Source organism: Ostrinia nubilalis, chromosome 15, assembly GCF_963855985.1.
Source record: "Ostrinia nubilalis chromosome 15, ilOstNubi1.1, whole genome shotgun sequence".
Classification (NCBI taxonomy): Eukaryota; Metazoa; Arthropoda; class Insecta; order Lepidoptera; family Crambidae; genus Ostrinia; species Ostrinia nubilalis.
Window position 1 is genome coordinate 15,015,029 of NC_087102.1, and position 19,240 is coordinate 15,034,268.

The following is a 19,240-nucleotide window of genomic DNA, read 5'->3' on the forward strand; positions in this document are numbered from 1 at the left end:
TTCCATCAATGTAAACAAACATTTGTGCACACAATTACACTATAATACTCACGTTTTCTTAATATCATACACATTATTTCACAAGCTCATGAAACCAACTTTATTCTCGTGATGAAACAAATATAAAATCTAACATTGAAAACAAAATATTTTAACAAAATATTCGGATGGTGAAAATTTGTGCTTCATGTTAAAATGTCAAATCGACATTTGACGTTTAAATTTCGGTCCTATCTCTGGAAAATCTGCAAGTCATAGACAATAATCATAGATAATAATCTGTAAATTTTATCGATTTTATTTCAAGTATTCAATTATTTCAATTACCAATTTCTTTGATAATATTAAAATAAAATATTAACGAGGTTATATTCAACAATGTATTTTTTCTTCATTGAATACAACAACACACTTCACTTTGTGAAGAAGTCTTTGAATTCAGCTTTATTATACAGACGACTGTCACATAAAAAGGCCTTTCGACCACTTTTCGACTGGTTTACGATTTTATTGTGCACTTTGTCTAGACCCACAGTATAATTTAAATTATATTTCCTAAACAAATAAAAAAGGGAAAATATAATTTTCTTTGATTAAGAAGATCCTATTTTGACGATCACATTACTGATCTCAACATCAATCAGAGGAGGGATTGATCTTTATAATTATACAAACGATCTTTAAAAATCTAATAATCGTCTGTTGCAGTCCGTAAATGACATTTACAGAATTGCGATTAACGAGAGATTTTGTCGCATCACTAGTAGATCAACTGACATAGACTAAAAATTCGTCAATGTCAGTTGACCATATTTGTTTACATTTAGGGAAATTTCTAAAGAACTAAGGTATAGGTGGATCAAGTATTTAAAAAATTGGATTAGGTGCCGCCTAGTACTGTAAAATACCTAGTGTGTGGATCTGTTCTAGTAAATACGTCTCATCTCTAGTCTAGCGACGCGGGCTCCCGCGGCCCGCCGCCCAGGTGAGCTGCAGCGTTAGTGGAGGCAGGCCTGTTCATCTCCGCGAGTTTACATCGAAAACAAAACACGCACGATGGCCCACCTACAGGATACTATTCGTAAGGCCTCACATACGAGCGAACATTGACTCGCGCACGCGTATTCTTGTGTATGATGGAAGAAAATAAAGAAAATGGTGTACTAAATACTGTGCAGTATTTAACTGCCTAAATAATAATAAAAACACTGAATGTACTTTTTTAAGTTGCCTCAAGACACTGAGAGGTAAATAAGTAGTTAATATTATTCATGATAATTCATGCTAAATCATGTATTTGGCACCTCACGTCACATCATTTTACCGAAGTCAGCCCTATAGCTTCGGCGCAGTACCGATCACTGACGTTTGTCAACAAAATGGTGCTTGACTCTTGAGACAGGCTAAATTACACTATATTGTTAATGACATTGAGCATACATTTTTTTAAATACCTTCACGAAGTAAAACTTCTGTACGTAGTACTTATTATTATTCTGTGGTGGAGGATAAAGTTGACAAAATAAAGCACTCGCAGCAGGTATTACTGCTCCTCCAACTGAGTCCCGATCCTAATAGAATAGAATAGAAAACTTTTTATTTGAAAAAAAGGTATACTAGCAGGCAAGACAGATACAAACAAAGAGAAATATACAAGTGGACAGTTAACTGCTTGTGCCCCTCTGACGAAAAGGCACCCATACTCAGCGTACATCAAGACCGCCAGGACTTGTTTTGAAACTGATTTTCAGCGGGGGCCCTCTGTTGTCACGGCGTACCCCTGCTAACGGAGATGCTAGAGGAGAAAGGATACTACAAGTCCGGCAGGCTAATAGCGCCTTTACTTTTGCGATAAACCGTATCAACCAAATTTGAACTTCCGCTGCAACTCCTACCATAGAAAACTATTGTGCTTTCTGGACCGAGGATCACAGGATCCCCAATCCTGATCCTCCAGAAACTACGTTCTTGTTGAGATGACTTTTAGAATAGTCTGAGTAATACTTATCCGGCTCGAAGGACCATGTTTAACCCTCGGGTCTAAAACAAATCGAGGACTTAAACATAATTGGACATTGAGTTATTAGTAATTCTTATAAAATGTCCTTCTCTGCTTTTTACACTATACATTAACGTCATGTTTGTCTTTGTGTCGCAGCAGCTACCAGGCCAGTACACACGCAACCGTACCGTGAGCTCGCACTCACAGAAGCGAGCTCACTTGCCTGCACACAGCGACAACAACTCATACGGTGGAGTGAGTGGTGAGTAAAATGCAGTAAAACCTTAAAAAACTTCAACATCTCTAGAAAAATAAGTTTGTGAAATAATGAGCTTATGTCAAAAGGAAATAAAATTGGTACACCTGACAAGAAAATCCTAGGTGGCCTCGAGATTCGATATCACTTCACAAATTGAAAGATAAAATCTCTATCGTCTTGGCAATCTTCTTTGATAACAAAAAGTAGTTTTTGTTTGTTATAGCAACATAGAGTAAATAATCACCAGCTCACAGAACTGATGGCCACTGGGGCAGAATAGTTCTCGAGTGGCGACCACGAGCCGGAAGACGTAGTGTAGGCAGGCCTCCCACTAGGTGGACCGACGGACTGGTGAAGGTTGCGGGAGGTGCCTGGATGCGGGCGGCGCAGGACCGGTCTTTGTGGAAATCCTTGGCGAGGCCATTTTTCAACCTGTAGTCGTTATTCGGCTGAAACGAACGAACGAATCACCAACAGACACATCCATAGAGATATAGAGAGATGCCAACTAATGCGCGGAGTTCGAAACTCAGTGTCGTATTAGAAATTAACACACACAAAGAAATCAAAATATGTGCTCATTATCCACTGCTGTATCAGTACTAAACGTTCGAATAATCTTTAGTACTACGCAAGCAATGTGAACTGTTTACATTATGACGTCACTGCTGTCATCGTTGCTTTCACGAGCAATGTGTTCTATTTTTGGGCATATTGCTGCGACACCGGCCCCGCCCCTTTGTCACATCTCCCTTTAGTTTCTGCTAAAGCCCGGTTGAGCACGTAGAATTTTGTCCAATGACCCCAAGCTACCCATCCTTATCGCTCGCGCGTAATTATATTGCTGTCGCGACTGTGTGACGGGTGCCAGCAGTGAGTGTGCGAGCGCGACAGCAACATATTTACGCGCGAGCGATAAGGATGGGTAGCTTGGGGTCATTGGACAAAATTCTACGTGCTCACAGACCAGACTATGTCTGTGTCACATCCTTTGAAATGTTGTATCTTTCCGCAGCGCCTCACGTGTACCAGCAACCGTGGAACGAGCCGCCCGCGCCCGCCGCCCCCTTCCCGCCGCAGCCCCCGCGTCCCGGCAGCGTCGGGCCTCAGTCAGGTACGTGCTTTATGACTTGGGGATAAGGTTGAAAATATTCTAGCAACAATGTTGCCACTGATTCCCAAACTTATTTGAGACGCGCCCCCTTTCGATCATACAAAAAATTCCGCGCCCCTCACCTCCTCCAGTTAAGATTATTTATTGGTCGTATCGAGCAGTCTGGAATGCATTCTCTCAGCGGTCGCAGATTTTTTATACTTAAGTACACATGTCGCCCGCGCCCCCAACTTTGAGAACCATGGTTTTAAAGTAAACAAATGTTTCAATGAAATTACAGCGATTTTAGATTTTACCACAGGTAAGTAAAACATTAACAAACGTACTTTCACAAATCAACCCACAATAGGGTGACACCACCAATAAATTAACACTTTGGTAAAATAAGACTCCCGTAGATTTTGTAGGTTATTATTACATGCCGATGACGTCACTGTTTTGCTTTTTGTTCTCAATTGATGAACTTTTTCAATGAGGGTTTTCGCGAATGAAAGATCCGCTAGATGGCGGGACGTGGATGTGGGGTCTGACTGCTGCGTGATTGGTGGATTTTGACATATCTGTCAATGTCATGTCAAAAATAACCAATCATGCAGCATTTGGATCTCGCGTCTACGTATTGCCAGCTGGCGGATTTTTCATTCGCGAAAACCCTCATTGCAAAGCAACCAAAACACTTAATTTACAATTTATTTAATTGAGTTTTTAACCAGACTGAAGTGTGTTTATAAAAAAGTTGGTGAACGCTTTCAAATACCCAATTGAATGTAACCCTATAATTCCGCAGGTGGTCTAACGTCCCGCTCGAAGTACAAAGTGGACCCGTCGGTACAGTCGGCGCCGCTGTACAACCAGTACAGCTTCAACAACCCGGCCGCCGCGCAGCCCTACGGGTATAACAGTCCCCTGCCGGACCAGTACAGGTGAGTCTGCGAAAGTATTAGTACAGGTATTGTGAGTTGGAAATGAAATTAATCTATACTTTACTAATATTATAAATGCGAAAGTAACTCTGTCTGTCTGTCTCGCTTTCACGCCTAAACCACTGAACTGATTTTGATGAAATTTGGCATAGATATAGTTTGAGTCCCGGGAAAGGACAGGATAGTTTTTATCCCGGTTTTTGAAACAGGGACGCCGCGATAAAGTTTTTCTGTGACAGACAAAATTCCACGCGGGCGAAGCCGCGGGCGGAAAGCTAGTTAGAATATAAATCTTGAGAATAGAGATTAAAAATGTTTTTAATATTGATATTAATTAGTTTTTCTATCTTTTACATCTCTAGAAATACCTAAGATACAGATATTTACAATCTCGTGACGTCACTGAACACTGTAGTTAGTATGGGTGCGGGTTATGTGACGTCACGCTCAGCTAACACACATATTAACACAGTTTTTCATTCGCAGTTCTGCCAGCGTTCCCAACCCTGGTTACGCGCCGGTCACCAATCCCGTCAACTCCATCAACCCACCGCCACTGAACCCTATCAACCCTCCATCTCTGAACCCCGTCAATACCGCCCCTCTAAATCCCATGAACCCAGCTCCCCTCAACCCACTAAATACCGCACCACTTAACCCAATGAATCCAGCTCCACTTAATCCAATGAATCCCGCTCCACTTAACCCTATGAATCCTGCTCCACTTAACCCTATGAATCCCGGTATAAACCCCGTGAACCAGGGAAATCAGAACGGGTATTACCAAGAGTCCGCAGCGCCGGTAAAACCCGCCGCTCCAGGGTGGAACGATCCACCTATGCTCACTTCAAAGCCTAAGGTTAGTTATCAATGTTTCTACTTTTTTTTACTTATATTTAAACTAACTTCGAACACCAATGATAAGCCTTTAAGTATTGTACTGATTGGAAGCCAAAAAACTCGTGGAGTAGAGATTAAATATAACTACAGCACTGGCCTATTTATTGTCCTGAAGCAGTGGTAGGGTTAATGAGTACTGGGACTTGTAAAAGTGCTTTTTTAAAGCCTATTTGCAAAATAAATGAGTTTTTAATTAGAAATGAATTAACTCACTCAGATACTGAATACCTGTATTATCTATCATGACTTGTTCTGCAAATAAATTTTCTCTTTATAAACCAAATACACAAATGAAATGAAATATGATTTATGTATTTCCTACTAATATTATAAATGCGAAAGTTTGGATGTCTGGATGTTTGTTACTCTTTCATTTGCGTTTCGTTATTGTTTATAACCCAGAATAACATATTTATGACGACCTACTGTGACAAACTAAATTTCACGCGGGTGAAGCCGCGGGCAAAAGCTAGTCTAGTTTATAAAGAGAAAACATCAATGAAAAATATAATGTTGAAATATTTTAATCCGACACCTACAAAATTAAGTTCCATATTTCAAAGGCTACATTTAAATCTTGTCCATCAACCATCGCAAGATTCGCAAGTAAATAGTTTTAACCAGCAATTTATTTTTCCCAAGTGGGTATATCGGTTTTACTCGCGAAGGTCGGTGCTGCCGCGCCACTGCGATGATGATGTGATGTATAGTTGCTCTTGTGTCGGCCAGCCAAGCGGCGACATGTCGGCGCTGCACGCGGGCACGCGCCAGTGGAGTAACATTATCGAGCATAGGCGGCATATTGGCGAGGTAGACGCATGGGAACAAAGTCCATTGGGTTTAGAACGTCGAAAGTAGGGATTGCAATCCGGTATCATTTTCAATCCGGCCGGATTTCACCGGATTGACGCTAATCCGGCCGGATCCGGACGGATCCGGCCGGATTGCAAAGTTACTTGGTCTAGTATTTAGTGATTTTTAGTTTTGATAATAGTACATAAAAAGAAAAATAAAATACGTATTTATGAAAATTAAGGCACTTTTATTTATATTTTTCGGTATTAATTGTAATTTTTGGTAAGTACCATTTGTACTAATAAAATTATGAAAAGTCGAAATAATAAAGTTAGTAGGTAATCAGTCTGACTCTCACTTATTGCTGTAGGTATGTAAAGTAAAATGTAAAGTATCTGAAAGTACTTAAGTAATAATACTATTAAACTCTTATTAATAAAATCTACATAGACTTAAATCAACAAAACAGTCTTTTAAATTTGTACTTATAAATTCAACTTCAGTTCTTTTTAAGAAACAATCTGACTCCTAAGAAACAATAAAACAAGAAGCATTAATTTTTTGCAAAGGAAAATGCAATGTAGTGTTGCGACACGTCTAGCGATCTGGAAAATGCGCGCGCGCTCGACTTTCCCAGTTCACGTTCGCGTATTTTTTGCTTTACCGGATCCGCCACCGGATCCGGCGCCGACTCACCGGATCCGGCGCCGACTTACCGGATCCGGTAGGTCCAAAAACACACCGGATCCGCCGGATTACCGGATCCGCCGGACCGGATTGCAATCCCTAGTCGAAAGTATACAAAGTTAAAATACCAGCATGGCTATTTCGTTGTGATACGAATTTTCGAATGTAGTCATCTCTTATGCAAAGCGAGACAGGATGAAACAGTGACAGATGTATCTCAAAATACGTAAACAACGTTAAGGAGTAGCATTTTATCAAAAGGTCTAACGCAGATCTCGCAGAATATGCACTTTGCAAAATGAACACTACGCAAAATGCGTATGCTTTTCTGTAAAAAAAAAGTTAATGTTAAAGAGTTTGTTTGTTTAATATTAGTATGGAAAAGTGCGCATTTTGCAAAAAGCACATTCTGCGACAGACCCTAATCAGGGTTATTGTGTATGAAGCTTGTGATTCATAATAGGCCTGATTATTTGCTAAATACCTTTTATCTAACTAAAGCATAAGTTTATATGTAAGCTATAATGTAAACTTTTTCATGAATTCATTTTTATCTCTACGTCAATTTCGAAAGAGATCTAGTGTAAATACGAGTAGGTATGTGACTGAATGAAAGGTAGCAATGGACTTTGTTCGTTTTATTCGCGAGTCAATGGAGTTGTTTTAGTGTGACCCTTTAATCTAATGCCATTCACCAAAAATACAAGAACTTTATTGGCCTGTATTTTAACCTTTCATCTTTTAGGCGTGGTTTATTTCTTTTAGCCTTCCTTTGTTTTCGTTTGTATTTGCCGTGTTTTAAAAATGTATGTGAGAAGTACTAAAATACATTATACATTTCAATAACAAAATTCTTGCAGATAATTCTTAGCTACATCTATCGCAGTGTAATACCATGTGTCTTCATATTGCTTGCCGCAATCGCAATATACCATCAAAAATAAGTTACATATGGAAAAAAAGTGTATATAATGTCTTCTGTTAAATATTTCTTGACTTTCTGCCACCGAACGTTATTATTTCTAGGTCAAATTAATTAAACAAGCCTATTATTTCCTATCAGCCGAAGCAAGAAGTCCAAGCGCAAGCCCCGATCACCCATCCTCTATTTGGAGTCGAACCGCCACAGCACATCCCGCTAGCGCCAAACAACCAATACCCGGGTCAACAACAGTATCCGGGTCAAGCATACCCAGGTCAACAGCAAAGTCAGGTGTACCCGGGTCAGCAGCAGAACCAGATGTACCAGGGACAGCAACCTGTGCAGCCATACCCGGGACAACAATACGCAGGTCAACCGTACCCGGGGCAACAGGCAACTATGCAGTATCAAGATCAGATGAATCCTGCATTCCAAGGAGGGCGGGTAAGTAGTTATATGTGTGATATTATTTTGATAAGCACATAGTAATGTAGGAATTTTGAATTTGTATATCACGTCTTATACCGTCTGAAACAAAAAAGGGTTGTGATGTCAAATGTTATAACCCATACGATAGACTAAGATCTTGAAATAAAACGCGGCGATTGGTTTAACTTCTTTAACGGCGCTTGTGTGTGTAACAAAAGATTTTATTAGAAAAAATATCGGACATATCTGTTAGAAAACCAATGAAAGGTGGGGTTATTGAATGGAGATCACGTCTCAAAAACAAGCGCAGCTTACGATACTCACCAGCTCTACGGACCGATATCTTAAAATGACCGCTCGCAGCGGCCAAATAAAAAGCGAAAGACCGTGATTTGTAGCGTTCATTGGAGGTTCAGCAAACTGCTGGCTCGGTGAACTTATTGGCTTACATTATAAGCTATAATGATGATGATTCTGACTTAAAAATGTAATGTTTTATAGGAGAGCCCAGCGCAACCGGCGGTGCCACCTCCGGCGCCCGTGAAAGCGCCCATTCCCGAACAATACGCTGCCATGGTGGGCGTGTTCGACGCGCTGCGTAACGAGTGCTACAACAGGGCTAACAACCCGGTAAGTAATTGTCTGGTTCACACGTAAGACACGTTGACACCCTGTCGTTTCTGTACTTAAATATTTTTATTCAGTTTAGACCATAAGTGCCACTTGTGGTCTGAATAAATATTTTTGATTTTGATTTTGATTTTTTTTTTATTTTAACACTTGGCACCACTGACAGACTACTCTATAGTCCGGTCGCCGAGCACGTGGAATTTCGTCCAATGACCCCAAGCTATCCATCCTTATCGCTCGCGCGTAATTATATTGCTGTCGCAACTGTGCGATGGGCGGCCGCAGTGAGTGTGCAAGCATAAGGATGGGTAGTTTGAGGTCATTGGACAAAATGCTCGGCGACCGGGCTTTACAGTGGTGCCATCTTAATGAGTGCAAAAGTGATAGTCCTCCTACCGCTTCAGTGCTCACCAGTTCGTGTCACCATCTTAGCCACTAAGTGACAGGACGCTTCTCTACAGTGGCGCCAACTGGTGGCCGCTAAAGCGATCGCCTTTATTGAAGTTAGTTATATGTAGTCGTGAATTTGAAAATAATTATTTTTATATTTCTTGCAGCAAATGAAACGAAAGTTAGAAGACGTGCAAAGGAGGCTAGAAACATTGTACGATATGCTGCGTGAGCACAGGGTAAGTTGTTTTAATACAAACGCTGTACTAGACAACGCTAAGCTTTCACTATTATTTTTAACATTGTCTAGAGTAAGGCTGGGTTGTACCATTTTACTTTAACTTCGACAAACGTCAAAAATCTGTCTAAAGTCCATACAAAAAACACCGCTTATCGTCATAGTTACGGTCAAAGTTAGTTGTTACAACTCAGCCTAAAAGTTTTATTTTTTGACTTCACGGTTACTTTATTGCAACTCCATTATCAAGTTATATTTTTAATATTCACACAAAAAGGTTATAAAACAAACAAATAGTATAAGATTTTAAACTTTCGCGTTCCAATTCATCTAAAATAGAAAGACACGGGTCTTAAGGCGACGTTTATTAATGAGTTACATTTTGTACTCACGGCTTGACGTTTGTAGTCTGCTTGGGACCAGCAACCGAAACGTCGAAATTGTCTTGTACCCATGTCTTTCTATTTTAGTTAAACAAATACTAATTCTAAACAACTTTCAGCTGTCCGAAAACGCGCTATCTACCCTCCAAACGTGTGCTTCGCTCGCTGCGCGCGCCGACACAGAAGGCGCTGCTCACGCAGTCACCAGTCTCGCCGCGGGAGCTGAGTTCGCGGCCGTGGCCAGCTTCCTTCCAGCACTCAAAGGCTTGCTACAGCTGGCCCAGCATCTACAGGTGCAGTTGCAGTAGCTGGCGATTGCAGCTGGAGAAAAACGGCTAAAGGAGCTGTGTCACAGAGGCCGAATTGTAACTTGTTTCAAGCTCTGTAAAACATAGTCAATAAGGGACTCCTGCAAGTTGCTCAGGAAACAGCTGTAACTTATTCAACAGCTCTATGAGTTAGCATAATTCGTGGCATTGTCAATAAGGGACTTTTGCAAGTTGCTTAGGCAACAGCTGTACCACAGCTTAGTGAGTTATAGTGTGAGCAACTCCTGCAAGTTGTTCAGGTAACAGCTGTAACTTTTTCCATGGCTCTGTGAGTAAACATAGTCAATAAGGGACTCCTGCAAGTTGCTCAGGATACAGCTGTAATATATTCCACAGCTCTGCGAGTTATAGACTGGGCGTCTTCTGCAAGTTTCTCGGGTTACATCTCTGTTTGTTAGCACAGTTCGTTGCATGGTCAATAACGGTCTCCTGCAAGTTACTCAGGTACAACAGCTGTAACTTATTCAACAGCTCTATGAGTTAGCATAATTCGTGGCATTGTCAATAAGGGACTTTTGCAAGTTGCTTAGGCTACAACTGTACCACAGCTTAGTGAGTTCTAGTTTGAACAACTCCTGCAAGTTGCTCAGGTAACAGCTGTAACTTGTTCCATGGCTCTGTGAGTAAACATAGTCAATAAGAGACGCCTGAAAATTGCTCAGGAAACAGCTGTATCTTATTTCACAGATTTGTAAGTCGTAGTTTGGGCGACTCCTGCAATTTGCTCAGGTAACTAACTTATTTGACAGCTCTGAGAGTAAACATAATCATTATCATATGTGACTCCTGCAAGTTGCTCAGGAAACAGCTGTAATATATTCCACAGCTCTGTGAGTTATACTTTGGGCGACTCCTGCAAGTTGCTCAGGTAACCTTATTCGACAGCTCTGAGAGTTTATAGTGGCATTGTCAATAACGGTCTCTTGCAAGTTACTCAGGTAACAGCTGTAACTTATTCAACAACTCTATGAGTTAGCATAATTCGTGGCATTGTCAATAAGCGACTGCTGCGAGCTTAGCATCTCCTTAATTAACTGCCATGGAGTTATTATAGTTTGCGGCGTTACCAGCTTACTAACGATATAACCTGATTGATCAGTAGTTACAATATGGTGACTAAAATCAGAGACTGATTCCAAATCTTCCTGTAGCTGGCGAATTTTGTGTTGGCAACAGACAGGTTACTTTAAGTGTTTCTTAACGAATTAATTCTAAAACTGGCTAGTTATAAACTACTAATACAAAGTAATTGGTAGTGTAGCAATCAGCTCACAGTGTAATAGTAGGCTGGCAAAGCTGTTAATCTATATTGAATATGTATTATAAACTAGCCATTTACTGATTAATATCCAGTTATAGTAATATTTAGGCATAAATTATACTAAATTACTCGTGTACTTGCAATGTATACTTAACATGTAAACTTATTTATAAATGGCGCTGCAGAGCTTATTTGTAGACCCAGTAAACGCTGCTTCTGCAGTATACTTGACTTACTGGTAGATTAGAGTTTCGGTCGTTATAATATGTACTACTTATTAAAATCTAGACTGCATTTCACTTAACACCAGGTGCGATTGCGGTCAAATACCTGCCTTGTTATGCATAAAAAAATCAGTGCACTTAAATCATCATATAAAGTATTAAAACAAGAGTCAGATTGTGGCATTAAAATTGTTATATCTGACAGCTTAATTACATTATCTAATTAGAATGGAGTAGTCGAGAAGAAATAATCATTAAAACATTAAATAAGCTAATATCTGTCTGTAGTAGATCTAAAGGTAATTGAATTAGTCTAAAACTAAAGGTAGGGTAAAAAGTAGGTTACTTCTTTCTCTATGAAGAATACAACGTTATACGTTAGCTAAAAAGCTGTATGAATAAGTAGATTCGGAGTTCTTTAGATACTGAACTCTTTTATGAAAGAGTTTCTTTGAAAAAGTCATGTAATAATTATTTCTTCTCGGACACTTCCAATTTTATACAATTTACACATACCCATTTTCACTTTTGTACTGATATTATCAACATGTATAAAGTAATATAAATAAATAATTTAGTAAGTAAAGACTTTGTCCAGCAGTGGACGTCATTTGGCTGAAAAGAAGAAGTAAAGAGGCAGAATAGTTAAGACGTTTTGGTAAAAGTAAATTTAGATAGTGCAATACAGCTAAGAGCAAAACTATTTTCCATTTGCCTTATATTGTAAAATATTAAGGACCAGTTTTGAATTTGAGTCATCATGTGTCGTAGTCGAGTTTGAGTCAGTAGACTCACTTTAAATGAAGTTGAATCAAATCTTAATCATAAGACATTATGACGTCAGCACATTAGGCTATACATGATGTCATACTTTCAAATTATGAAAGAAAAAAATACATGTTGCAAATTTACTCCTATAACAACTACTTGATGCCGTGTTTCATTTGAGGTGTCATCGTACGTTCCTTGAATTGTATTAGAGAGTAATCAATGGAATATTTGTTTTTAACTAATTAGATAAACAATAAAAGCATTTATTTAAAGTATCATATTTATTGATTGTAATATTAATAAAATTTAATATATTTTACCAATAATAACAAAAAGGTAGGCCACTGAAGGAAACTTTGCAATGTATGAATGTATGTGAATCATGCGTGTAGTTTTCGTTTATAGGACGTTTTAAAACTATTTTATGACCTAAGCTATTATTATTGTTGGGTAAAGACGACATAGGAATCGAAACTAAAGTAGATAGATGCAAGTGTTATTATGTTGCCAGGATAAATAATTCCCAGTTTCGATTGTAAAGGTGAGTGCATATTTGATCGTATATTTATTGACCTAATTTTGAAGTTACGTTAATGTCATACAATATTTTTTTCGTTTTAAACAGAAAATATAAGTACAACTTATGTACTTTTTCTTTCTTTCCCTCTTCTTTCATTCTTCCCGTTGACTGTGAAATGAAGTAAAGACAATGTCTCATAGCACAAGTTAAAGAATTTTGTGTGTACTCACCTTAACAAATCGAAATAAACAACTTTAAACATAACTAGCATTGTAATTTTAAACCAATAGTAAAAAAAATATCATAATATTTTCTTTGTCATTCATATATTATTATCTTTTATTTTTCTGAATTATGTGCTAACTGCTAGTTCTATTATTAATTTTACAAATAATAATGATACATTAAGTTAAATATTGGAGTCCTATTAATTATTATAATTCAAACTATGCCTCATAATTTTAGCAAAATACTTCCGAAAGAACAGTTATTTTTTCAATGAATGTTTTTGATTTTAAATCACTGGATGTGTCTCGTGTTGTTAACTGATTTGATATTTGCTGAATAAACAATTAATATATTATTAACAATGTGTTATATAATTATTATTATTATATTAAATAAATTATATTTTTAGAAAATATTTTGCCGTTTTATTAAGAATTCCAGTGATATCGAAATAGAAGATTAGTAGATAGGTGCTTAATACTCAATATTTTATTGCATCCATTATGTACTTAAAATTAGAACATTATGGGCCCTGTAGGGCACGGCAATTAGGAGAGAGGAGGACCACCCTAGATCAACCGAAAAATGTATCAGAAGTTAGAGCCTAATAATTTATCATTGAGATACTCACTTAAAGCATAATAGTGTTTGGAAATTAAAAGTTCTTTAAGTTTTTTTACGACTGTTGATTCTTTGGGTGTATTTTTTATCGAAACTGGAAGCTTATCAAAAATTTTGATTGACATGGAAAGTGGACCCGATGAGTACAGTTCAAGGCGGGATGGAGGTGTTATTAGTTTTTGTCGATGTCGTAAATTGTATGTACTGTCGATGTCTCCTCGTTTTTTGTAAAATTCTGGGTATTTTTTGACAAATTTATTTACACGTCTCTATTATGTATATGCTAGGTAGGGTGAGTATATTGTGTTTGGCAAAATTGTTGTTTGCTTTCTTGCAGGCGCGACCCGTCAAAGGATATTACATCTTTTGTTGGTGCCTGAAGCATAACGCGACGCGATGCGATGCGACAGGATGCTACGCTATGAGACTAATAAGTACCTATAGGTACCTACAAAGTTAGGTCGCGTACTTATGTACAGTCGCAAGAATAAACAGGGTGTCCACATTCTGGAAAGTCAGGGAAAATCAGGGAAAAGTCAGGGAAGCTCATAGCAGTCAGGGAAAGTCAGTGAAATAGAGGGGTCACCTGGAAAGTCAGGGAAACATTGAGATTTTGTCTACCAAAACACTGTTTGTCTCCCGAAATTTCCCAGTGTTTGTAAAATGAGGGATTTAATTAATTTATGCTCTAGAAAGACCTTTGATCTTGACTATCGAAGCATTTTTTTTTCAGGCTTGGAGTGATCTACATTATGACTTTGTTTTTAGTCATAATTATATTACTCTTTTTTAGTTTTTTATGTAATGAAGTGGATTGATCTAAATTATGGCATAATTTTGTTCTTAATTAGATTACTTTCATATAGTTTTTTTTCAGGATTAGAGTGACTAGATTACTCCTTTTTGTTTTAATAGTTGTACTTTTTGTTTCAGTAAAATGATATATTATTATTTTCTATTGTCGATGTGAAAGTGCAACTTATAACTTTTATGTTTACTTATATTTTTTTGATTTGATTATTGAGTGCAGACTAGTGAGCAGTTCACTGTGAGTGCTATTAATACAGGGTGGAAACGATAAGTGATCTCATTCGATTATTTCTAAACTACACAAGATATCGAAAAACTGATTACTGATCTTGAAAGTGCTTCATGAGCTCTTTCAAACGATATCAGTAATAGGTTACAGAATTAACTGGATCTATCCGAAAAGTCAACGTGTCCCAAAATTCAAGGATAAGCCGACGCCACAGGATGGACATAGTTATGACTACTTTAGGAAAAATAAGGAAAAAAATCTATCTCAATTATTTTTTAACTTACACCAATAAATTATGAAATTCGATGAAAATTGACACCCCTTATGATATTTTACATTACCACGACCACAATTTTTCAATTATTCCTGGTTTTCTGTTCATATCGGCAACTTAAGTAGTGCTGCTGTTCACCCCAACTCTTAAAACCCCCAGAATCCTTGCAGTTTTTACACAAAAGTTAATCAAAATATGTTATTTCCTTAAAATTTTGAACGATTTTTACTTTCACTCCACTTTGACTCATCGTTTTGTAAAAAAAAAGTATGAACACTACTGCGGCAAGTTTTTTATAAAGTTGACGCAACTATCCAAGATTCCAAAATGGTATAATACTCTAAGATGTCAAGTCGCAAAAAAGATATGCGTACCATTTTTACAAGCACTTCGCTTGTTAGTTAGTATGGGATAAATCTTGCAACTGAATTTAAAACCAGTTCTCCTCAACCGATTGAGCTGAAATTTGGTACACTGCAAGTACCATGAAAATGCAATATTATGGTACCATTGAGCTGAATGGAGACTGGAGGTGGCCACAGGAACTTCTAAACGAAACGGCGGAATTGCATCTAGTTTGGGTTCGTTGGATTTGTCTTTTAGAGCACTTTAGTGCTAGATGATGTCCAGGGTCCTGATGATGAAGTCAATTATAATTTTCAAACGAAGTCAAGCTTGTTTTTAAAAAAGTTTTTTTTTTTATTACAACTTTATTTTAAACTTTTTAGTTGTTTCTCAATCTCATGGCCTAAGTGCTCGGGAAGACAAATCCAACGAACCCAAACTCGATAAGCTTCCGCCATTTCGTTTAGGACTTCCTATGGCCAGCTCCTGCCACCTCTTGACTTCATCATCAGGACCCTGGACATCATCTAGCACTAAAGTGCTCGAAAAGACAAGTCCAACGAACCCAAACTAGATGCAATTCCGCCGTTTCGTTAAGAGTTCCTATCTCAATGTCTCTCTGACTCGACAAAAAAGATATGCGTACCATTTTTACAAGCACTTCGCTTGTTAGCTAGTATGGGATAAATCTTACAACTGAATTTAAAACCAGTTCTCCTTAACCAATTGAGCTGAAATTTGGTATACTTGTGTAAGTACGATGACAATGCAATATTATGGTACCATTGAGCTGGATGGAGTCAGAGTCAGAGAGACATTGAGATAGGAACTCTTAACGAAACGGCGGAATTGCATCTAGTTTGGGTTCGTTGGACTTGTCTTTTCGAGCACTTTAGTGCTAGATGATGTCCAGGGTCCTGATGATGAAGTCAAGAGGTGGCAGGAGCTGGCCATAGGAAGTCCTAAACGAAATGGCGGAAGCTTATCGAGTTTGGGTTCGTTGGATTTGTCTTCCCGAGCACTTAGGCCATGAGATTGAGAAACAACTAAAAAGTTTAAAATGAAGTTGTAATAAAAAAAAAAACTTTTTTAAAAACAAGCTTGACTTCGTTTGAAAATTATAATTGACTTCATCATCAGGACCCTGGACATCATCTAGCACTAAAGTGCTCTAAAAGACAAATCCAACGAACCCAAACTAGATGCAATTCCGCCGTTTCGTTTAGAAGTTCCTGTGGCCACCTCCAGTCTCCATTCAGCACAATGGTACCATAATATTGCATTTTCATGGTACTTACAGTGTACCAAATTTCAGCTCAATCGGTTGAGGAGAACTGGTTTTAAATTCAGTTGCAAGATTTATCCCATACTAACTAACAAGCGAAGTGCTTGTAAAAATGGTACGCATATCTTTTTTGCGACTTGACATCTTAGAGTATTATACCATTTTGGAATCTTGGATAGTTGCGTCAACTTTATAAAAAACTTGCCGCAGTAGTGTTCATACTTTTTTTTTACAAAACGATGAGTCAAAGTGGAGTGAAAGTAAAAATCGTTCAAAATTTTAAGGAAATAACATATTTTGATTAACTTTTGTGTAAAAACTGCAAGGATTCTGGGGGTTTTAAGAGTTGGGGTGAACAGCAGCACTACTTAAGTTGCCGATATGAACAGAAAACCAGGAATAATTGAAAAATTGTGGTCGTGGTAATGTAAAATATCATAAGGGGTGTCAATTTTCATCGAATTTCATAATTTATTGTGTAAGTTAAAAAATAATTGAGATAGATTTTTTTCCTTATTTTTCCTAAAGTAGTCATAACTATGTCCATCCTGTGGCGTCGGCTTATCCTTGAATTTTGGGACACGTTGATACATAGTTGGTCAGGGAATTTTGAAAAAATTGTCAGGGAAAGTCAGGGAAAAGTCAGGGAATTTTTTCGAACATTTGCAGTGGACACCCTGATAAAGACTTGCTTACTTAGAGCTTCACATTGGTTTAGCTATAACAGTCTGATTACCGGATTAACTAGATCCGGTAATTAGATCGTTAACAATGACATCAGTCAGACATCACTGTGTGAACAACTCATTAATTTTATTATACTTACTCACGCCTCTAACCTAAATAGCAGTTGATAAGTGTTTCCTATTTAAACTTACATAAACTGTTTTGTTTAAAACAGCGCCTTCCCCCATAAAATGTAAAACAATGCGCCGCTAAGTAATTTACGTTACGTCCCACTTGGAGTTGATGGCTCGCCGTCCGCTAAAAGCCGCGTAATGCCGGATCGCAATCGTTCGCAGTGCATTTTGGATTTTTACTATTTAGCTCAATGCAGTGCATCAGTGCAGGGCCCATTCCACGAACGTGGGGGTGGGAAAGATAAATCAGTAGTGCGGGCACAATGGAGCGGGGTAGACTACGATTGGAAATTTAAATTTGAATGCGTGGGGTATGTCGTAAACAAAACGTGTTCAAATACCTACCTAGACCGTAGCCGTACCTGCGGGTAGATTATTTCTATTTTTACTTAAGAAAAAGCTACGGTATTACCTATTTGGCGCTACAAAACATCAAAATATTTATTTTGTGCTGCAGACGATTCATTCACAATGCGCTAAGAAAATTCATTACATAATTAATGTGCTACAATTTTAATAAGATATGAGATAAGTAGTATGTACGATTAAGTTAATCGCTTGATAAGTTAATAGACAGGATAGGAAATGATCTCTTGTTGTTCTTCTCTTGAAAACTCTGAGTAAGTAGGATTTACTCGTTTAAACTATTTATTGTGGCAGCAAAACCTCATCTAAGACGAGAAAAGTATTCGTCTAAGGTGTGAAAACTATTATTGTAATTGCTGCTGTACCACTATACATGCAATGCGTTGTATCAGATTGTATCGTTTCACATTAACCTATCGATGCAAACGCGTCGCGTCCCTACGCCCCGTGGCGCGATGGTGCAGCCGATAATTACTTGAGTGCGTTCCCGTGTCGGGCGCAATCGCTAAGCCCTCGTAATGCGCTGTTACGGCGATGCAAATGTTTTGCAGCGGTAACTCACGCTGCCCTAACAGGTCAGCACGGTAATTGAGTAAGGTGCTCCTCCACTCCTCAGCTTGATAGACTTTGTGGTAACACACGTACTTAGTAGGTGACACTTCTGGTTCTAAAGAAGTCGACAGGTGCCCCATGTTACTTAAACTTTTGCTATTTCCTAGTAGCTTGCAATTCTGGTTCTAGCTCTGTATTAGATATAACCTTTTTGCATCTCTTTTCGTTTTGGGGCACCCAGAGCAGCAAGGCACCCAGGCGCACCTGATGGTAAGACATTGCACTGACGACTGGTATTTGCAACACCAGTGTGCTTACCATGAGTTTACGTTAGGTGAGCTCGCTAGCGAATACGTCAAAAAATTCTATGAAGATTTTATTTCTTGAAAGTAGCCGCTAGGGGCACTGCACAATATGTCATACATTTAAATGTCATTTTTTTACGCAGTCGCTAGCGAGCACACCTAACGTAAACTCATGGTAAGCACACTGAAAATGCCTTTTCCCAAAAATGAATAACGCCTTGCACAATAAGATTTACCTTGCGCAACACGATCGAAATCATAACCATATCTTTATTACTTATCGATTACTATAAGTGATTCAGCATACCCAAATGGGTAGGGTTCCGTAATCAGCTAAGAAACGTTCCTCCATCTGTCTTTCCGTTTCTTACAAACTTACTTGTAGAATACCTTATTTCCTAAACTTTTTGTACGTATCTAACATCTCATCCACTCATATCTCGCCCACTCCAGCTCCAAGATGAACAACATTCGAATAGGAGCATGAATTGCGTGCCGATACGAAACTTGCCATATTTCAATCGTCCTTTGTTCGAAGTTGGACAATGGTACAGTCGGCTGAGAAAAATCGACTCATCCATCATGTTA

At 38.3% G+C, this 19,240-nt stretch overlaps 1 protein-coding gene across 1 annotated transcript in view; it reads left to right on the forward strand.

Annotated features, from left to right (window-relative positions):
* The window catches only part of LOC135078576 (protein transport protein Sec31A), a 32,023-nt gene extending 18,603 nt beyond the window's left edge, over positions 1-13,420 (forward strand). The window contains exons 22-30 of the mRNA XM_063973107.1: positions 2,159-2,264; positions 3,277-3,375; positions 4,163-4,298; positions 4,785-5,157; positions 7,744-8,046; positions 8,533-8,661; positions 9,219-9,290; positions 9,792-10,869; positions 10,940-13,420. Coding sequence (XP_063829177.1) covers positions 2,159-2,264; positions 3,277-3,375; positions 4,163-4,298; positions 4,785-5,157; positions 7,744-8,046; positions 8,533-8,661; positions 9,219-9,290; positions 9,792-9,980 — 1,407 coding nt within the window. The 3' untranslated portion in view covers positions 9,981-10,869; positions 10,940-13,420. The remainder of the gene's footprint in view (positions 1-2,158; positions 2,265-3,276; positions 3,376-4,162; positions 4,299-4,784; positions 5,158-7,743; positions 8,047-8,532; positions 8,662-9,218; positions 9,291-9,791; positions 10,870-10,939) is intronic.
* Positions 13,421-19,240: the final 5,820 nt, after the last annotated feature.